The sequence below is a fragment of the Cariama cristata genome, unplaced genomic scaffold (genome assembly GCF_000690535.1).
Source record: "Cariama cristata isolate BGI_N322 unplaced genomic scaffold, ASM69053v1 scaffold13271, whole genome shotgun sequence".
NCBI lineage: Eukaryota > Metazoa > Chordata > Aves > Cariamiformes > Cariamidae > Cariama > Cariama cristata.
This window is the reverse complement of record NW_009597658.1, coordinates 16,824-40,097: the sequence shown is the minus strand read 5'-3', so window position 1 is coordinate 40,097 and position 23,274 is coordinate 16,824. Positions and strand designations below refer to the sequence as shown.

Here is a 23,274-nt window from a genome sequence, read left to right as displayed (position 1 = left end):
TGTGGTACAATAAAGTGTAAATATGGGAATATATACATTATAAACATGGATATCTACAAAGGTGGCCTACTGCTGCTGGCCACTGCTGCTACTGGCCAGTAGTAGGTTCCTTTTAGCCTTCAGTAGCAATTTGTCCAGTCGTGTTTTAGACTGTCTTAAAAGAAGAGTAATCACATTGCCATATTAATATTAACAAAGAAACAAAACCCCTCTCTATTTTTATTTTTTAAAAAAAAAAAACGTATCAAATCTCTACAGCATTTTTCACAGTGTGAGTTATGTCATGTTAATAAAAGGATGAGTGCTTTCAACATTGTTAAAATAATGGATCTGCAGAAATAATTTTTGTTAACACCTGGACGTTCTAACTTAATTTCAACTTGCTCTTCTTAATATTAAATTGCTTTGGTTTTATAGAAGTATTTTTATACCTAAACTGGCAAAAAGAAATGTGTTTGTGTTTTCTTAGGAATAAAAAGTGGTGATGTTGTCTTTAAAATCATATGCATAAGCGGTACTTTCATAACAGTGTCTAGCATTGATCTGGTGTGTTCCATTTCCAATTGCTTTACAGTTACTAATGAATGTCTTCGCAACCCACTAATAGAGCAACGTATTTGTATCCTGAGGACTTAGTCTTAAGCAGTCATATATGTAAGTTATACTATGTATAACAACTGACAGTTTACCAGAATTAATATAATAGGACCAAATTCTCTTTCAATCCATACTGGTATAATCCCACTGATATCAGTCAGGTTTCATCAATGTAAGTATGAGCAGAAAACTGGTTTTTAGATTAACAGTATCTGAAATGCTTAGGAATTTGTTCTGGAAAACTACAAATAAGGACTAATGAGTTAACCTTTTATATCATTACTTGTTAGCTTTTGAGTCAAAAGAAATGGTCTTATACCAGTTGTAACTGGTGAGTATTTTCATATTGATACTTGTCCTTACCTGTCAGTTGATTTGTTGACAGGATTCTCCTCTTACTGAAGTAGATATAAAATATTTTTTTGTTGTTGCTTCAGATATTCTAATGTATTAGCATTTTTTCATACATTTTCTGCCTTAAGCATACATTCAGTGCCTGAAGCTAGTTTGCTACTTCTGTTTTAAGTAGCATTTCCAAATCTTGCATGCTGTATTATAAATACAAATTTGCATTCGATGTCATTTTATCATCTTGACAGCCTCCTAATCTACTGTGTTCCTCTGCCTCTATAGAGAATAAGTAGATGGAATTACAAGTTTGTTATCCATGGGAAATCATGTAATGATGCAATTAACATTAGTAGAACAACTAACAATAATTAAAATATCCAAAAACTCCAGAAAGAATGCTTAAAATTGTTGCAGTTTTTATCTTTCTGAGAGGGAAAATATCCCAAGATATTTATAGTTTGAAAACACTTGATTTTAGTTTTCCTTAGATGTTAAGCTAAATACATATGTACTTGTGCACTTTCAATATGATGGATTTTGTGCTGAAAATGATTATACAAAATACCAAAGTAATAATATGATAATTTTAGATCTAAATTAATTAGCACATAAGCAGACAGCGTTTCAGATTAAGTACATGCTGTCTTATATGTTGGATCTTCAGGTTTCACAATTAGCATATCCCACAGCCAGTGCAAGGAAGATACGGGATTTTTTCCCCTGCCTGATGCTGCTGAAAGCAGTAAATGCCCCTGAGCAGAAAACAACAGAGATTGTGGAATTACATTATTGCTTAGTCTGCTTTACATCTTCTTCTTCTATAAAGCAGACATAAAATATTTCTTTAAAAAGTAAATGGACTATTATATGTGCTCAGATGAAGATATTTTATGACGGTTTTATTATAAAGAAGAACAGATAATTCTGGATATTTGGAATTGCCCATGAGGGAAAAAAATCAGACTTTGTAACAATTAATAAAGTTACTGTATTCCCAGTGCATCAGCTGAAGATTTCTGTCTTGTTCTCTACGACATGTACAGGCCAAGAGTGTATTGCACCAAATTTTGGCCACCAGATTTTTCATTTAGTTTTTTACATTTTTTTGAACGGTTATTGGTTATGATGCTAGTAGGAACAAAAATGTCCTAGAGTATGTCTTGGAAAGCAAGTCATCCTGGATTTTTCTCTTGATTATTTTTTTTCCTTTCTTCAGTGGTAGCTATTCCAACTCTTGCCTTTTGAAATTAAGTTGTGAATTGGCATTTCACCCTTACAGTACAATCTTCACCAATAGCAAGAATTCCAAAATATAGAAAAAAAAAGTAAATGATAAAGTCCTAAATTTGTGAATTTGGGGGATAGAAGATAAGCACATTTTCAGAGTTGCTCTTTTTATCCATATTTAAAGGACCTTGTTACTAGTAGGATCATAAGACTGAACTGAAATGCCTATCACTAAATCAAGTTTTTGTAAGGGTCACTTGTGGTCTCTTAGTGGTTTATGGTATTTGAGTGATTTGACAGGCAATTTACCTGATCTTCAGCAAATGTGAATACATAAACAAGATGCTTAGGGAGCTGTTGCTGCAACTTGAATATTTTGGGATGGTGGCTGTAATGAAAATATATTTTTAAAGTTAAATTCTATTTATTATTTTTTAAAAACAAATCACTGTAATTTGATATCCTTACAGGAATTCCGGTTATAGTTTATTTTTTATTTGCTGTGTTTGTGGAAAAAAAGGAAGCACACAATACTCTATATTCTGTTTCATAAATGGTTGGTTTTGTTGCACATGCTTTAATGCAGATGAGACTTTTATTTCCTTATTTTACTTTAGACTTTTCAAGTGATACTCTTTAAGTGTCTCCTGCGCTGGATATCAATCCTTGACATAGATCTTCTTATCTTAACTATTATAGTTTAATAGTGGTCAATACATGCATTGTAGAAGATGATTTTGGGTAGTTTTTTTAAAGCAGTGAAATAATGAAGCTATGCACACAGACTTGCAGATACTCCTTTAGGTAAAATAAAAAGTAAGTTAGCAAATTAAAAGATAATATATAGAGAGTCATACTAGGTCTGGATTTGATTTCATTCGCATATGTATAAACCATGCACAACTCTGCTGAAGTGAATAAATTTACATCAATGCAAATCTGGCTTACTTGAGATCACAATTGTGTCTGGGCTTTCCAGCTTCTCACATTAACTTCAAAATACACCTCACTCAAAGAATATTAACTGGATTAGGGCTGTACAGTTGTCAGCAGAGCATTTTCTCCTTAGTGTTTCGTGTATATATTTCTTCTTTCTGTTAATTTTGCTTTTAGAGTTTGAAAAAAATATTTTCTTCTGTACAAAATATAAAGTTCATCATGTCTGATCCTGTGATTTTCAAGGCAACAGTAAAAGAGTTGACTCTTTTTTTGAATCAAAAGCAGCATTCTAGTAACTGTAAGGTTTCCCTTGCCTTCCACTCCTGCCAAATTAGGTCTGGGAGTTAGTGCTGAGGCTGAGCTGATTATGGGAGTCAAGTGTTGAGTGTCTTAGACGTGATTGAATTCAGGAAAAAACAAATTTAAGAGCAATTTGCAGTTCTTTTTCAGAAGTACACAGGAGTTGGTGACTAAATAATCTGTTCTGTGAAAGTTATTTGAATTTACTAGAGTGTTTGAGCTATATGCCAAGAAATTCAGGTAGTATCAACCACTGCTTTCAACTGCACATAATTGTATGTGAGTTCTGTCATACATTTTGTAAAATTAAAAAAAAAAAGTCAAAAGTTGTTACAATCAAATATAAAAATTACCGTGAAGGAAGGAGTCCATCAGATTAAAAGTAATCAAAAGCTATAATAAATAATTACATTTTACTATTTTGTTTGATCTTGGGAATCAGAATGGACTATCTACAGTTTATGGCAAATAGAAGCCTTAAATTATTTAGACAAAGGTATTGCTTGTCCCACCATACCAAATCTAAAGGCATTATGGATGAAACTGGCAAGGGGAAAAGTGATTCTTGTGACCTGGAGCAAGTAAGGCTTAAGAAATGAAGAAATAGGAAAAATAAGATTGTTGCCATTCAGTTATTGGAGAATAGAATGAAACCCACCTATTTACATGAGTGGATAATATTAACTACTATGGAGGAATGACATACCATCTTTCCCTTAAGTGGTTAGGAAAAGCATCTAACATAGGGGCTTGAAGATGTTCTCTGCACTGGGCTACAAAATTTCAATCCTAGAAGTCCTGGAGAGGCGAAGGAAGTGGGAGTGATGCAGGGCACTCAGAGTGTGCCCGGTATCGCGTGCCTGCTTCCCGCCTGTCCACAGGGCGGGTGGTTGGTGTTGGCCGGGGCAGTCCCAGGCGCTTAGACTGCGTCCAGCTGTCCGGGGGTGAGCAGGGGGATGCCAGGGTATGTGCACAGGGACCAACAACTTGAAGACCTGTTGAGCCTCCTCTGCAGATGAACTGACAAAATGGACTGTTATGCACAACAGCCGTTTGTCCAGGCTTCTTGATGTAAGCAAGAAACAATACAGAATAAGTACTTCTTGTGCAGCTAATAGTCTGTATTGATTTTATATCTTGCTGGTACTGGAATAAGAAGCTGAAAGGTAATTCAGAAATGTGAAAGCTTATTCTTTATCCAAAGTTTTTTGTTCCTTTCTGAACTATTAGAGGTAAGGCAGCAATGTTTGTACACATAGCAATAGACATAATAATGGATTTGTTTCAGTAATATAAAAGATACAATTTTGAGGAAGTGAGTACTTTCTATTGGGAGTACTATGGCAATTACTTTATTATTTTGTGACAGCATGTATGAGCTCTCCTCCAAATCATTGTTCATATGCACATGGATCCAGTATTCCCCTGGAGTCTCAACCTGGTCTGTGTGCCAGTTACAGTCTTTGGTGGACATAGAACATTTCCAACTAAATGCGATTGGAAGTCACACATGAGAAATCCAGAGGCTTTTCTGAGACTTACCAGTCCTAAGGCAGTCATTTTTCAATTGGTTCACATTTTTCTTCCTTAGAAGAGGGATCATTCCTTAAGAATATTGAACCTTGGAGGGGGGACATTTCCATGTAGAACTGTGGATGGAGTAGAACACTTAGGACAGGGCAATCCTGAAATATTAATTCCTAATGGGATTGACTCAAAGCCTACTATCACCTTTCCAAAGTTTCGTCTTGGTCATTCAGAGGGTTCCAAGTCTAGTGAGAGAAAGCCTTGAAGTTAGAAAAGAGACACCAGATTATTTTTTTTTTTAAAAAAAAAACTTCTGTTCTCTTAATCTCTTCTGGAGAAACTTCTTTATTAATTCTGGAAGAAATAAACTTCTTATCAACTTAGGTGAAATGCTCCACCACAATACGATAAACCTTGTACATATACAACAAAGTTTAGGCTGAATTTACACACTTGTGACTGAGTGGGGTTGTTGAGGGTTTCTTTGGAAAAAGATTGCAATTTAATAGTGCTAATCCCATAACTTCTGAACTTGTTTGGAGTTCCTGGAACATTTCCTCCTTCACATTCCTGTCAAAATCCAGTTGGAATCTGGCTAACTAGTTAATTTCTACACCAGTGCTGTTAATGCTAAGTGACAGCTAATTAGTTACTTTCCTGACTTGATTGTCTGCCTTTGTGGCATGGTGTGACAGGCTCTTATTTAGGTTCATGTTTACAACCTGTAAACATGTTCTGTTACTTGTAAGCCATATCTTGACATTTGTATGAAACCTATCAGTTTCTAGTGGACAAATTTGATTTATTTTTTTAAAAATCTTGGTTACATATCCCATTCCTTCAGAACAATGGGGTACTACTGAATAAATGCCATAGTGCCGAAGGTCAACGCACTCTCCAGAAAAGCCCAGTTATCTTCAGTGACATCTCTGAGGGATGTCCCTGTTCAAGTATTTTGTAGATTTTACCACATGGAGGTTATCTACCTTCTCCCTTCTCTGCCTACCCCTCTGTTATGCCTTTGGTGCAGCATCTGGGCATGATGTGTAATTATGTTGAGGAGTTTTGGAGTCAGTGTCTTCCTACAACTGCTAGGTAAACTTTTAAGGTTCAGATACTACTTGGAGTCAGCCAGTGTGGGAATGAGATGTGGAAATCAACTGTTAACCAAATAAAAATGGAGGTTACTTAATCATGACTGAGAATTCTTTGAAATGTGCTTTCTGTAGGCATGTTTGCAGCTAGGCCTGCTTTCTCTTTTGACCAAAAAGATTGGGATTTAGAAATGGAAGTGTGAAGCACATTTCGCGTTATTCACTACTTGTTGCTGTGGCAACATAGATGCATAATTTTAAAGGCAAGCATTTCTTGTATCTATTTGGGATAGATAACATTTTGTATCTTCTTACTATTTTGCATTGAGGAATAGGATTATGATTCATTAAATTCTTGTAATTATCACATGTTCACTTAACATACAACATACATTATATTTCATGTTTATAAAATGTATAATAATTTATAAATTAGTAAAAAGGGTGATTTCTGCTTGGGAATGCCTCATAAGTGAAGGGTTTGCTATTACAACAAAAATTATAATCTATGTTACAAGAGCTTTGGTAAATAGTTTAATGTGTTGGGAATTCTTGACAGCAGATGGATGAATACCTGCCACTCTAAAAACTCCCTTACCTTAACTGCTTTCTAACTCCAGTAGTCAAAAGCTGTTAAGCTTTAAGTGCTCTGTCAGATTTGTGGGCTTTTATAGCAAAGAGTAGAGCAGACAGCAGTAACAATGGAAAACAATGGTAGGTAGACTTAAAATACTATAAAGCATACAGACAATTGTATGTAATGCCTGGAATTGAAACCTTTTTGAATGAAATCATTGGCCATATGTGCCATCCTTATGGACCCTGTAAGAAGAGGAGAAGAAATGTACCCTATTGCTAACTGTGCATGAAATTGCAGTGTTAGAAGATATTGACCAGATGTTTCAATCTCAACAAATAGCTTGTTATGTGACTGAGTGAAAATCTCTCTGCTGCTTTGATCACATACACCTTAAAGGAAGAAGTAATTTAATAGAGGCTGTCAAAGTTCATCATTGTCAATAAACTTTGACTTGACCTTTGCCATCTGTTTTTGATACTATTGCTGATAGATGCTGATAGGCAGCTGTTTACAGTTTGTGCTTTATGAATTCTGTGCTGCCAGACAATGAAAGAAGTCTCTTCACTTGTGGATTTTTTGCTGTCATTCTGAGTGTGAGTGTATTCATTGAGACTGCACATCATCTAGAAGGGGAGCGAGAGTGACATATGCATGCATTTTGGAAAGGAAGATTTGTTTTAAGGTCATAGATATGCAAAATCATATGTGAAATATCCTAAAATGTCACTTTGCAAGCTATCAGCTTCACTTATAGGTTAGTACTTAAACACACATACGTTTTTACACTGGGGAATTGTAAGGCATTATTAAAATGCTTCTCAGTCTTCCCTATATCTCTGTGAAGTGAGTACTAATTCTTTACAGGTTGAGTAGGCTGAGGCATGATTAACAGCACTGTACAGTTGCCAAATAAGTCTATGCTACTGTACCCAAGTATGATGTTCCATTTTCATGTTGTTAATATGCTTCCATTAACAGCTTAACACCACAGCTTCTAGCCACAAAGTAACAATCTTTTGTGTTGCACTTTATTTGCCACTTTGCCATGTTTTACACACAGTATTCAACAAGAAAGTTGGTTTCTTTGAGTTCTTTTACTGATAAAGATACTCTTAATAGTACATAGCTTTGTAATATTAGCAAATTTCTTAATCAACAGTTGTATACACTGAAACAGCTGCAGAAGAGTCCCAAGTAAACCTGGAATTCTTACTGTTGTGATACCCTTCATGTAACTGTCATCTGAGAGATGAAGAACTGGCATGACCAGCTCTGTTTTGTAGGTGGATCATCTTTTACCTGGTTTTGAGAAGGGACTGCATTGATGATGTGGAAAGGGAAAGGAAGTGACACATCAGATCAAACAGCGAGGAGGCAGTTGAAGTCTCAGGTTCTGTGCTTCAAATGGGGAAGGGACACAAGGCCTGGTGCGGTCTCAGTTACATGCCTTGTCTTACAGGAGACAGTCTGCCTTTGTCCTCAGATAACGTATATTGAGCTTCAGAAGAGAGACTGCAGCACTTCAGGTATTTGAGGTAGAACTGCAGCATTATAAATACAGGATAAGAGGCTGATGGAGTAAGGACTATTGGAATTAAGTGCCTAGACTGGCCAGTATTTAAGGCGTGCAATAAAGAGAGCGCTAGCTTTTGGCCACATTGAAACTTTGGAATATGGCTACTACATGTTTAATTACAGAAAATATGCTTGTATTTCCTCATTCAGGAAGAAGCTTACAAACTAGACTAAAAATAAAACAGTGAACGAGCAGATGAAGAGCAAGAGGGAAAGAATAAGAAATGAAATACAAAAGAATAGCAGTACTGAAAATAGTTATTTGGATTATAGGTTTTGTTCAGAGGCAGTTTGTTAGCTTTGTGTTTTTAAATGTAGAAGTGAACGAAGTACTGCTCCTGGATGATTAACGTTTTGATAGATATCTTAATTTGAAAAGCTGTAGCAAAACACAACTTGTGGCGCCACACTAAAACTAATAGATATTCCTGTGCAGAGATTTGGATAGTACATGTTGAACCAAATCCTGATAAGATTTAGATATTGTTCTCAGTGCAAGGTCTTTAGCTAGTCTTTTCCTTTTAAAAATACTGTCACTTTTATCTCATTTGACTGGAAGTTGCTTGAGGGTGTTGTCATGCATTTTAACAATATCACTTCCTCATGCAATATTTGGCAGTTTCAGCTAATTTTGGAAGAATTACTGTACAGGACATGGGGCTCCATTTTACAAACCTGCTTTTATAAAAATAACCTTATTTTTTCCTTTTCTATTTTTTTCTTGTATGTCCGTTATATGATATTAACTGTTGCAATCTTTAACTGTTGATCAATGGAAAAAAGAAAAAGGAAAAAAGATTGCAAAGGTGTTGGAACAAAACTGTAGCATCTCATCTGTTTTCCAGGGTCTTGATGCTGTAGTCTGATAGCAATGATTCTGGAGTAGGTATACTGGGTCTGCTTGAGATGGAGTTAATTTTCTTCATAGCAACCCTTATGGTACTGTGTTTTAGGTTTGTCAACAAAACCTGGTTGTTTAACACAGCAGTGGTTTAGGTATTGCTGAACAGCACTTGCACAGCATCAAAGCCACCTCTGTGTTTTCACTCTGCTGCCCCAGCAAGTAGGCTGTGGGCTGGGAAAGAGATTGGGAAGGGACACAGCCAGGACAGCTACTCAGCTGACCAAAGAGATAGTGCAGGTGATATGGAATATGGTCAGCAATAAAACTGTTGGGGGCAGGGAGGGAGGAGGAGTTTTTTCCAAGGTAGCCATGACTTGGAGACAGGCTGGGCGTCAGTCTCCTGGTGGGAGGTGGTAAATTATTGCCTTGGTATCTTTTCATCTTGACCCATGCATTTTTTTTTCTCACTGTTGCACCTCCAGTTCTCTCCTCCATGCCCCCAGGAGGGGAGGGGAGGATTGAGAGAGTGACTGGGTGGGGGCTTAGCTGCTGGCTGGGGTTAACTCACCTTAATAGGGATTTCAAACGATGTGGTGTGTGTAACGGTAACAGAATATTGCATTCTAGTTGTGCTTGAAGTGTGTCACATCATTCACAAGAAATAAGTGAGGTCACTTGGAGCAGTGACACCAATGCCTTTTTTAGGATTGTTTTGCATATTGTCAGGTTTTCATGTTTTTAAGATATATATAATGATTTAGATTTTGATCCCACTTTTTCTCATTTTATCTGGTTTTCTAAGGTAAGGTGTGATTTATTTTCTTTTAGCATCTGAAATATTCCTAAAAATATTTGTAAGAGCTTTTTGATGAATTGTGTATATAATTGGTGATGGGACATGTCCTAGGGGTACAACAGACTGGTGAAACCTTCTGAAAAGTATATGGACTCATTCTAAAATTCAGAGTATAAAAATAAGAGATACTCCAAATAGCACTGTATGAAAGGACACCATCCCTGTTCTGATTTACTAAAAAGAGTGATCCATGGGTAGTTGCTAATACTGTTTAGTTTAGATTTTAGCAAGCACGTTAAGTCTTAGCTAATTTTAGGTCTTTGGAGTCCTCTCCTCTGTGAGCTGCAATTTAAAATAAGATCAGATTTGACAGATCATGCAGAGAAGAGTCCAGCTTCAAATAACGCACTTCAGATGCACTTCAGATGTCTGTATTCAGTGTTAATGAGTTTTGAAGATCCTTCACTGTGAAGGGGCATAATGCTTCCTGTTGTGTTGTCAGTTCCTAGACGTTTAGGATTCAAGTCTACAGCTGAAAACTCCTATGTGCAGAAAGTATGTCAGTCTAAGCAAAGCTTCATATACCTTGGCATTGTTAGTTTAAGACGACTGACAGATGTGGAAATGCACTACTGGCTGCAGCTTTAAAAAAGGCTTCGGGAGCTAAGGAGTTCAGATGGAGAACAATGTGGGACTGATAGCAAGTGTCTTCGTCAGCCTCCTTGGTCTGATTGTCAATGTTGTCCAGTTAACAGTGGCACTTACAGCAAAGCACATAGTCTGAGTAAAATGAAGTAATTTCTTGAAGGATCTTTGATTTAGTCAGAGGGCTATAAAGCTATCTTAATCTTCATCAGTATGATGTTTCTTTTTAAGTCTTAGGAGATTGTGTACTGAGACCCAGCAGTAGCAAACTCTCGTTTTGCAGGGGAAGTATCTTTGCAAATTGAGATAATGAGGTAAAATAAATAAACTATTTAGTTTTGCTGCTTTTTGCCTTTCAAGTAGAGGTCCTCCTCTGCAGTGAACTTTGCAGGAACAACAAAGAAAAGCTCTGAACGCAGGTCAAGCATTTTGATAAGCAATACTGGACTCTGCCCGTGTGGCAGAAGCATGGCATTCTCAGGCTAAATAGGATAAGCTTGGGAAATACAAATCAAAGAACTCATTTCTCTCTCTTTATTTCTTTAATTCTTTAAGACCACTGATTTTCTTTCACCTAGTATGATGGGGCATTTTTTTATTTTTTGGGTGTAAGGGACCGTTCAGGTTACTCTATCATCTCATCTTGAATATCGTTCTCAAAAGACAGCATTAAGTATTCAATCAAAGTCAAGTCCTTTCTAGTGTTAGACGAAGTGCTTCTAGAAGTGCTTCTGTAACTCAGAGGAAAGGTTGTTTCCAAAGCCATTTTCTAATCAGACAAAAGTGGGAGATAGGTGTACCACATCTTCGAGTCTGAGGATGTGAAAGAGTGGGACATAGTTGATGCCGAGCAGTCTCACAAAGTCACAATGGAATCTTCAGAAGTTTTGCTTGTTACCAAGTTTTCTTGGCATCTCAACATCTTGCAAGAAAAGACGATGCTGTTCACTGCAATTGCTACCCACTCCCTGGAACACAAAGGTTCTTACCTTTCTCTGATGGCTAAAGTGTGCCAAAGGGTTCACCCTGTTAACTCTGATCATGAAAAAACACTTGAACAGATACTCCCACTACTGTGAACCCACGTTAACCTCATGAAAATATGGAGAGAAGCGTTCTGTCACTCTCTAGTGTATGCTTGAGCAGCCAGGGTGCTGGCCTCTTTGCGAAGTGCTGACTTCTGTATTTGATCATAAGGAATAATGTGCCTATAGGGGTAGGATAATCTGATGTTAGATGATGCTTATTTTGAAATCAGCCTGATTTTAACACAGAGTTATGCTAAAGGCAAGAAATAAATTTTTTTTAAAAGTTAATATTTGCTTTTAGTTTACCAGGGTGCATACAACAAAAATGTAAGGAAAATGCAATCTGTTTAACACAAGAGAATATCTGAAAGGTGTTCTATTTCCCATGCTTCTTCCTCTGTCATGGATGCTTATCCTAACTGAAAAGGTCAGGGCCTGTCCTTGCGTATACCCGATGTCCAAACTGCATTGACAGAAGCAAACTTTAGGATGGAGAAACACATTAGTTTTCATAAACCACTCTAGATTTTGAGTTTCCTTTGTGGTATCCCCCTCCTGAGGTTGTCTTGTTCCTTCATGATGAGTTCCTTCTTTTGACACCTCTGTCTTTGGGCTGTTAACAGCGTCAGATTCCCTTGAGTGATGGTGAGGATTCATGGTGTGGCCAGGTGCCAACCTTTCCTGACCAGACTGTCAATACAGTTAGTTAATAGCTGCCTTGCTGCCTAGCCAAACCCTAGATAATTAACTCATTATGCTAGTGCCTGCTGAGCTGGGTCATTTTCCGTTTCTGTCTAGAGTCTTTTTCATTCAATTAAATTTGGTATTCCACATAAATCTAGAAAATGAAATTGCAGTTTATATAACCATATACCTGGCATTAATGTGTGCAGTTTCTTATTTGCCTTCATTTGATATTGGATACAATGCTGCATGACTGTTTCATGGTGATAAATGTCTTGTGATGACAGACTCCCGTTCCCATTTAGAGTGTTTTAGCCAAAATGTTGCTAATAACAACGGTGTGAAGTAGCCCATAGAAACCTGTTTTTTCTGCATCAGGTTATTCAAAATTAAACTCCAAGCCCGGGTCAAATTTTTTAAAAAGTGCTCCGGACTCTGCCTTGAAGATGGTTTTGTGTGTCTTGTTTCTTAATATGTATGCAAAAAATGCCTGCTGTGACTCATTCGACTAGGTGCAACTTCAGTGGTACAGCCCAGAGATATTTCTATAGTTCAGTTTCTTTAAGTTTGTAATGTGATGTCTGTTTTTTGGCTTTACTAATATGTAGCCTTTTAACTGAGGAAAGGAGGAACAGTTTGGAGGAGTTCTGCAACTAGCAACACCTCACCACCATTATTGTGGGAATATGTGCAGATAATTCCAAGAAGCTGAGAGTATTTGTAACTGGAGATCTGTGATGAGAGGATCTTTCCAGAAACACTGCTGAACTACTTTTCCATCTTCTTCAGCATTGCTTAACTTAGCTTAGATGTTCAAATGAAAAGAATATCTGTATAGTGGGAATATTCCCTCACCATATAATACCTGTGTTTCAAATAAGCATGACCACTGCTTATGAAAGAACTGGTCTGCACAATGTACAGGGGTTCATCTCAAGAAATCCTAGATTGTGACTTCTGATTCTTAAGAATATCTTTACTTACATTTAAAGTAAGGATTGTGACAGTTATATATGGCATGTATCATGCCTGAATTCAAACTGAGCTGCTGCCAATAGCCAAAACTGTGATACTTGAACAGAAATGCTTTTTTCAGAGATGTATGTGAAATATTACTACTGCTCCAAATGTGGTCAGACTTTATATCTAAACGATGGAAAAGTTCTATCATTTGGTAAAATGTTGTAAGCCTAAGGTGCAGTTTGAAGTCCTATGGTTTTTGAAGAATTGTTGGGGTTTGATGCTTTGGTGAATGCTGTTTGTAGTGATCTCTATTAATTCTTGTTATTTGTGAGTGCAAGGCATGCTTTTCAGCATGGGACATAAGGCTTCAGATACTTCTGTTCTTATTCATGTGAAAATTGGTTCCATATTTGCTTACAGTAAGTCACAACGTCTTTACTCTTGTTAAATAATCTGTTCTACTTAACCATACCTCAAAATATTAAACTGTTCTTAAGATGTCCTAAATGAACACTGTGCAAATGTAAAATAGAAGGATATCATAGATAATTCCCTTGTTAGGGGTTTTCTTAATTTATATTAATTTAGAGTGATATGGAATAGATTAGCAGAGCATATGTAGTGTGCATTTCATGAATGAGAGACTGAATGCTGCCACCATCTGACAACACAGTCTTTTTTGTCCTTAAACTTTGTATACATTAAATTGCTGCAGGAAAGAGGCCTTGCAACTTTTGTCCACCTTTGCCTTGTTAATGAAGACTTTTACATGACTAAAGATTTTTTCCTTTTTTCTTCTTTTTTCTTTTTTCTCCTCTGGAGCTGGAAGTAATAAAGATGTGACTAAGCATGTATTTGCAACTCAGTTATTTGACCTTCCTACAACCCACAGCTTCCACTAATGCTGCTTTGTAATGGAGACATTATCGTTTATTTAAATCTTGATTAGGAAACAATTATAAGTAGGGTTTTAGTATAGCAGTAAATTGATGTAGCCTTTAATTCATACTATAGATTGAATGGATAAGCTTTCTGACTGTAATTAGAGTGAATTATAATGACTTCAGTTGGTTGACTCACCACCAGCAGAATAGGGCCTATGATTGTTTCTTCACATTCATTTTTTTAGTTCACTCTTGATGTTATATTGCTCCTAAACGCTATTTTTTAACTTAGTACAAAGTGGAGTTACATTTACAGTTGAATGATACATATTTTGTATTAATAAAAGAGGAGCATTATGAAATAACCTGGCACCTTAGCAACACTGTGCAGCTACCCTCTTTCTTTACAATTTAAGTGACAGAACTGCTCTTAATAAAGTTGGAGATAGATATTTTCATGCATGGTTTAACAACATAAATGGAGAGCACTTCCTTTTTTGCATGTAATAAATGGTAGACACAAATGGTTATTTTCAGTACAATTTAGTTTTTATATATATTATCAATGTTGCACAATGTTTCTTCTTGGGTTTCTCAAATGTAGTTTTCCTTGTGTGCTCTCTCTCTGGTTTCTGTATGGTTTTTGTTTGTTTCTCTCTTTCTTTTGTCTTTTCCTTTCTACAGATTTTCTTTAAAGATACCATATGTTGCTTGGTTAAATGTAAGTGTCAGGGCATCTCCTTTGAGCAAGGGAATTTCTTTTGAAATACCTTGTAAAAACATACTAATCTATTTTGTTTGATAGTGAACTATGTGTATTTAAGTTTTACATTAAGTATTAAACACTCAGTGGGATCATTAAGGGTAAATTTTTTAATTCTTTGCTGACTTTCCCTCCCTTGATGTACCAGATGTTTTTTACTTCAGGCGTAGAAGTGTTCTGTATGTCACAGTGCTCTGTAGGCACAGAATTAAATATGGTGAGGGAAGAGGGAAAAAATGGCAAAAAATAATATACCAGGCATGCTTAATTTGTATTTGGGTTTGTTTGTTTGTTGTTTTTTTTCTCCTGTCAATCTGCAGTGGATGATTCAGAGCCCTTACAAAGCTGCAACTTTCTTTGGGTGTATTGGCAAAGACAAATTTGGAGAGATCCTAAAGAAGAAGGCTGAGGAAGCTCATGTGGATGCCCATTACTATGAGCAGAGTGAAGAACCAACAGGAACCTGTGCTGCCTGCATCACTAGTGATAACAGGTCAGGGGCCTTTGATATTTTCCTAAGATAAAAATGCAGTTGGAATAGTGTGTGAAGGGTAAGTATTAGCACTGGTTTGAGACAACACAGGACTGCCTGGCTTATAGTTTGGGCTAGACTGTATTAACATACTTTTAGAGAACAGCAGTTGTATTATGGCAGAGAAGTGTGAGATAATAATATACTACTTCTTTCTGAACTTTATAGCTTCTGGTTGCTCTGGAGAGAGAAAATATGTGGGAGACAAAAGTTGATTAGCAAGTATGTTTATGCAGCCTATGTGAAAGCTGATTGGCATGTAAGGAGTATACTTGATTGGCAAATGAGGAATATTCTTCAGGTGATGATGTGTTTAAAGAGGATAGGTGTCAGCATATAGCCTGATTGAAAGGGTTAATTTAATTTTATACAAAAAGATAAAAAAATGATTTTTTTTTTTTTGCTGTTGCAGTTGTTGAGAAGTTCATCTAATAACTGTAATTCTGTATGTCTACATCTTACCAATTTCTTCTGAATTTTGTCTTTCATGTTTTCATTTCCTACTTTTTTTAAGATGGTCTTTGCTATATATATAAAAAAAATCACTTCTTCAGAACTCTATTTAACCTTTATTATGTTTGTAGACTAGGAGCAATGGTCTTTGTGGTATTTTGTATGGTTTCAGAGCATTCCATAAGTAAGAACCCATTTATAGAGTGATTGATTTTGGGTATTGTAATAAAATTAATAAAACCAAGAACTTCAGAAAGAGATATCATAGACAATAGGCATTTATCTTGAGCATGGCCCTTTGCTTTCTTCCTTCTCCCTCCACACACGCTTGAACTTCGGTACTACTTCTTTGCTGATTACCTCCTGATGATTTTTTTTTTTAAAGGTTTCAAAACCAGCCGATCGGGTCTGCCTTAATCTTGAGATGTTACCAGCACACACCAACCGTCCCTGATTTCTACCAATATCTAAATTTTCTTATACTACATATTGAAACATTAATGAAAATGGTATCCTTTACCCTGAAGAATATTTCTCTTCTTTGACACTGGAGAGGAGCAAAATACCTATCATTATCCTTTTTGATTTCACTCTGTGGCTTTCAGTGCCATTGATTCAGAGGAACTGCTCTTTCCATTTCAAAGCAGTATCAGGAGTTAGTAGAATTTATTAAGGTAAGATAGCAGTCCCATAATTAATATCCACACCAAACTTCCTGAGAAGTTGGTGAATGTTTTGGGTAGAATGAGAAAAGGCAATAGGCAGCAACATGAACTGAACTGAGAGTCAGAGGAGGGAGGATTTCCCATATAACATGTAGAACCGTAGAACAATTTGTTAGAGCAGACATCTGGTCCAAACCCTTGGGGAAGACAGGGCCAACTTTGAAGTTAGGTCAGGTTTTTCAGGGCCATGTCCAGCTGGGTTTTGAATATCTCCAAGGATGGAGGTTGCACAACCTCTCTGGGCAACCTGTTCCAGTGTTTGAATGCTCTTCATGGGAGAAAATTTTTTGATGATACCTAGTTGGAATTTTCCTCCTTCCAGCTTGTGTCTGTTCTTTCTTGTGTACAAGAATAGTCTAGCTCCATGTTCTCTGTAAACTTTCATTAGGTATTTGAAGATGACAGGAAGGTCTCCTCTTAGATGCCTCTTCTTAAGGCTCAGCCAAGCCATTCTTCATTTGTTAAGTGTCCTAGCCCCCTAATAACCTTGATGGCCCCACTGCTGGACTCACTGCATTATGTCAGTGTCTTCCTTATAATGGCAAGCTCATAACTGGGTACAGAACTCCAGATGAGGTCTGGAGACCAGAACAGAGGAAAATATATAACTTCCTTTGTCCTGCTGGCTGCACACTTGCTCATATAGGTCAGAATGTGGTTAACCCTCTCTGTGCAGGTACTCTGCAGACTCGTGTTCCAAGCCTGGTCCACCAGCACTTCCATGTCCTTTTCTGCAAAGCTGTGTTGTGTTCTTTCAACATGCAGCCTATATTGTTGCATGAGAGTTATTCCATCCTAGTTGCGTGACTTTGCATTTACCTTCAAGTTTTCTGCCAGCCCAATTCTCCCGGCTGTTGAAGATCCACTGAATGACAGACAGCCCTGTCCTCCAGCGTATCAACTTGTCCCTCCCAATTTAATGTCATACATAATGTCTTAACTCTCAGGAATGAATCTACATACTCAGTGGAGGAAGGAAGTTCATTTATCTTCATCTGCAATTTTGACATTAATTATGTCTACAGACTTCCCCCTTCATCTCCAGAATCTATATTCAGTTTTTCAAAGAGAAGGCAAGCAATAAAGATGTTTCTGCTCTGCGATTCTCTCTCTCTTCAGTCACATGTGTACACATCCTGTAGCAATCACCATTTCCTAGATGACATGATGGCAAACTGAAATCAAGACTGTCAATAGACATACATCATGAATTCAGGAAAAATATGTGCAACTTTTGCTGTGTATCTCAATGGAATTTAAAAATTTAGGTAAATTTATTCATAAAAAATGTCTGCAAGTACTTTCACTTATTAAGCAGTATTTTTGGTTTGCTAACATAAAACACTTTTCTCTCTTAATATCAAATGTTTGCTCAAATACTAGAGACAGTTGGCTTCATCTCAATTGCTGTTTTAGAGCATGATAGAGAGAGTGCAGCGGGTACAAGAGACTTATTTCCCTCCTCAAGAGATAGAAAAAATGGCTGATAGTTGCTGCTAAAGGCATTATCATGCAACCTCTCCTCTTCTAGTGAGAGCAAGTTTATTCTGAATCTTTCATTACCCTCTGATTGTTTCTTGGTTTTCAGCATTTTCTATATTTGTAAGAAACACTTCAACCTGGACCAGATGATAACTCTATTTATTGATTAATCTCTTGTCCCAGTTGAGGTATGTGCTAACTTTCTTGTTCGACTAATTCAGCTCTCTTGCCTCTTTTGGAGGAGCTGGCTAATAGCACTCCTAGATTTCCTAGTAAGTGGCTAGTATATTTATGTTCCAGATGCCCTGATGTGAATGTTTCTTGTTTCTGCTAAGTCTGTCTAGCTTTTTGCAGGAAAGAATTCTGAGCTAATTCATGATTACCATTCTGAATTCTCTAGCTTAGCGATACTAATACGCTTTGTTTTCTCAGAACTTTTCAAGAAAATCCTGACACGTGATTAAACTCTAAAGTAGTACCTACACTCCATCATAATCTGTGACTTTGATTTGTGTGTTCTGCTCAGAAATACCCACATGCATGAAGTCTCTATTAAGCTGTTGAATTTGAAGCACTCTGGCTGTTTCCAGTTACCGTATTTCATTGAAAAAACATCTACCTTCTCTGTGTCCCACATGTTGAATTTAGTGCTGCTAGACTTACAGTTTTAATTTGGAAAAGCTTGGTGCTTTGTCTTCAGCGTAACAATCTTTTATTATGCATCGTATGCAGAGCATCTCTACAGTTGGATGTAGCCACAGAGAGCTAGATTTACAGTTTCAGGGGCATGTGGTCAGTGAAAGGAAACATAGAGAGTCTTTGCTTAGTTTTCTGGAACATAATTGCTTTTCACTTAGTGACATACATAGGCAGACAAGATTTTTCCAGCTAGATCTTTGATGGATATTTAGGGTTTGCCAAAACTGAAAGATTTAATTTGCTTTTTAAATTTAGTTTACAGAAAATTACCACAGTTATGCACGTCTGTCTTGGATTTACTTGGTTCTCCGGTGGTTTTCTTGTTGTTGAAATTCATCAAGAATGAAACTTCTTGCCCTGTTACTTATACTGCTACAGAGACTTGGTCTATTTTGGTTTTTGGTTTGTTTGGTTTGGGTTTTTTGTTGTTTTGTTTGTTTTGGTGTTTGGTGGGTTTGCGGGGGGGTGGTGTTTTAATTTTCCAAATTTACATTATTTCTCATTGCCTTTAGGCTTTAGAATTAAAGAGATAAGCCCCAAGAATATTCCTGGGATGAAATGACACAGAACTGTGCTATATGTTTTGATATATTCAGAAAAAATTAGTCTAACTTTTTGTTTTAATTTTTATATGCTTGATCTGTTAACTTACAAGGATTGTCAGTGATGAGTGCTTCAGGAGGTTTACAGGGAGACTTGGTTGCTGTCTTCATAAGAGATTCTTTTGGGCTTTTGTTTGTTTTTATTGGATAAGACAAAGAGAAATGGTGATAGTGGAAAGATGCTGTTTTGAGGTGCAATAAATTTTCAAGAATTCCTAGTTTACTTACCTCCTAATACCTGTAGATGGTACTCAGTCTGGAGGCAGAAGCATAACTTGGTAGAAGCAGATTAACAATTCATTCTGACCCATTGTCTCTGGATTGTAGTAACATTTATATGGAAAAAGATGATACATACATCCTAATTGTATACATGTTTGAGAATGCAAAAGTTTTCAATAGTGTGTGTTGTATGTGTAATTACACATTATTTATCTGGCTAATGTACTTAAATATTAGAAAACAGCGATGTGTTAATGTTTAAGGTGCATCCTGTGACTATTAAATCTTGAAAAATAGATTTAGAACTATGCCAACATGGAAATGTCTGTTTCCCCAACTCCCCTTCTCTAAATATTTGATGTTATTAAACATTCTTATAATAAAATTGCACAGAAGGATTTGGTCATGGTAGCCAGAGTGGAGAGCTACTCCATAACCATCTTTTTATGACCTGTTTTTGGAGTACATCTGTAAGTTTTGTGCTTTTCATGAGGCTGAATTGAATGGCTGAAGAGGAGGATTTAAAATAGAATGTATCTTACATGTAACAAGGTAAATACAAGTATTTTTGTTCTTGCTGATGGAAGTTGTGTCCCATGGCTTGTGTTATAACTTGTTAGGGAAGAATGAAGTACAAATGAGTTCTTGGTAGTTTTCCAGTAATACACATCTACGCCAAAGTTTGAGGGTTTTTTAACAGTCATCATCTAAAAGTAGCAACATGACCCTTTTTCATTTGCTAAAGGAAAAATATGAACCTAACAGGGAAAAAAAACCCCACAAAACCAACCTGACCCTTTTTCATTTGCTAAAGGAAAACATGAACCTGGCGTGGGCGGGGGGGGGGGAACACCAACCCTTTTTAAATAATATAACTATTCATTGGAAAATGATAAAGGCAAGACATACATATCCATCAGCTTTTTGATTCTAGTGAGGGAAAATACTTTTCAGAAGGTAAACTGAAGTAGCTACTTTATTTTAGGTTAGGTACTAGAAGAGTTTTAATGAAAATCTGCCGATGCTATACCATACAGAGGGAGTTGATCACAAAATACAACAAAAGGCTGATTCCAAGCAAATGAAGGCACGTGAACAGTATAATAGTGATAGGTTACATAAACTATGTAGCTGGATTTAAAATACATTATTTAATATATGGTTTGGATTTAAATTGTATTTAATATATGATTTAAAATATATTATTTATATTATGAAATGGTCAAATAAAGTATATGTGTTTTATGGTGCTCTTTGTTAATTGCTTTTATGTTCCTTAGGATACTTTGATTATCTTTGAGAAATGTTGTTCTTTGTGAGAAATTTGTAGCAGTGTTCGTTAAAGTAGATCTAATGCCTGGTTTTTAATCACTTTCAGGTCTCTTGTAGCTAACCTTGCTGCTGCTAATTGCTATAAGAAGGAAAAGCATCTTGATTTGGAGAAGAACTGGAAGTTGGTGGAAAAGGCCAAAGTTTATTATATAGCAGTAAGTTCAGCTTCTTTCAAATTGCTAAAATTTGTGTTAGAACATTGTGAGGTTTAAGCAATGAGCATGTCTGTTGCATATGATTTAGGATGACTTTATAGGAATACAATGAAAGAAAATGACTGCTTCAATTTCAGCATAGTTTGATTTCTTCGAATTTAAATGTACAAGTGTAGAAGTATGTTTTAGTTGTGTGCTTTCTTAAATTAGTGGGGAAAAAATCATAAGAACTAAACATATTTTCAGGGCTTTTGTAGTAGTGCATCAAATTTACATTTCACATTTTCTAGTAAATTGTTGTGAAGGATGCACAAATTATGTAGAAAAACACTATTAGCATAATTATTCACTGCAAACAGTTTGAGCTTATTTGTGTGAACAATCTTAATTGCTATTTATTCCATAGTAATTACTACGGCACCTTATAACTCAGTATTTCAGAAACAATGATTGTGGCAAATCTCTTGAATGTGGGCGGTGGGGCAAACTGATTTTAATGATGAAATCTTACTTCTAGAATAAAGGGATTTTGAGGATGGGGCATTAGTAGATTCACAATTAGTGTTCTTTTTTTACCATCCAGAATGAATCAAGCCAGATAAGTGTGTTTGTGTAGATTACATCTTGCCTAAGTAGAATTGGTGAATTTTCATCTTGCTCTCAAGTTGATATGACTGATCAAAATTAGCAAACATAAAACATCTATGACAGATTAAAACCTCATAACATGCATGTAATATATGGATTCTGTATGACAGCTGCTTCCATTCCGCTACCTGAGCTTTGTGGGAACAGCTGGTAAGAAGTGTAAAAAATTGATTATCCAGGAGGAACAAGTTCATTGAAAATACAGTTATTTCTTTTAGCCAGTGTTAATGTCTCCTGCAGCCTGTTAGTGTGCACTGCTGTAGGCTTTACATGGTTGTTACTGATTCTTGTGTATGGCCAAGACTGCCCCTTTATAACTGTCAAAAATACATATAACCTTCTCGGTGTACAAAGAAAATACATCCCACTGCTATGACCATATGTTTGTGCTGCAGTTAAAAAAATACATAGGTGTATTATCTACTCATTTTTTATTTCTGTTTTTCAAGTGTTCTGACGTTTTTATTTCCCAATAATTATACCTCACTCTGTTCCAAATGCCATGCTTAGGAATTAGTGCTATTGACTAAAAAAATATCAAAAGGCTAAGAGTATAGTTTAAATAAAGAAGAATGACAAATGTTACCAAAAGCTATACTGCACTAAGGTTGGTTGGTTGGTTTTTAATTTTACCATGCTTATATATACTTACTAATGAAACTTCCAATGTACAATTTAGAAAAATTAAACTCAGTGGAAATGCTTCAGGAAAAGTGGAAAAAAAAAAAAACATTATGAGGTGAAAAACAGGTTTGCATTTTTTAAGATACAGCCTTCATCTTATTTTAGTTCCAAAGCCACTCTTCTGTATTCAGTCAATTTGATCACTTAGATTTTGACTAGGTGATTAACTACAGTGATTTTTATATATATTAAAAGCTGAGGTTCAGATGCCAGTTCTGCGACATCCAAGCTTTGACTAAGAGACAGAGAATTATTGTACTAAACTGAAAATAAAACCCAAGATGTCTGTATGTTAATGGATAAATATGTAATACTGAAGTGCTAATAAATTGTATTAGATATTTGCAAAATGGAATTCAGATTAGGGAAACATCTGATTACAGGAGGAGATCTGTTGGGTAAAGAGCCTGGTTCACACCTGTAGCAAAAGCACTCGAGGGTGGGTTCATCTAAGAGTTTTCTAGGACAGTATTATCACTTCAGATTACAGACTGCATGTGTAACTTTATTTAAGGAAAGGAGACAATGTGCAGAACCGTACATATTCCCTCATGCTACAGTGCCCTTTTCTTTCATTAGCTTCTTTACTTGCAGGTTGGTAGTGATTTACCAGATTAAATAAAACAATGTAGTGAACAGTTACCACTCCTGAGGTGTGGGGTATCTCCCTGAGTCATTAATTTGTCTACTATTGTCTGTCTTCACCTTAGTCTTGTTACCTTCCTTGGCTTTACACTGTGCATATGCTGCTTTTCATTTCCTTCTTTCTATCTAACTGTCACCTATTTCTTGGATTGCATTAGAGTGCATGTTAGTGACAGATACTTATTCTGGAAATCCGGGTCCTGAGATTATCAAACAATCTATTTTCTTGGCAGAGTAGGGCAGTTGTTGCTTTAGGACGGATCTGTGATATCCTGTGGTCGTCTGTATGTGCTTTCTA

General features: G+C 36.3%; 1 protein-coding gene across 1 annotated transcript in view; it reads left to right on the top strand.

The window, feature by feature from the left end:
* Positions 1-20,999, top strand: part of ADK (adenosine kinase) — a gene marked incomplete at both ends in the record, with an annotated part of 60,354 nt that extends 39,355 nt beyond the window's left edge. Inside the window, 2 exons of the mRNA XM_009708995.1 lie at positions 15,118-15,290; positions 20,891-20,999. Coding sequence (XP_009707297.1) covers positions 15,118-15,290; positions 20,891-20,999 — 282 coding nt within the window. The remainder of the gene's footprint in view (positions 1-15,117; positions 15,291-20,890) is intronic.
* Between the last annotated feature and the right edge of the window lie 2,275 nt (positions 21,000-23,274).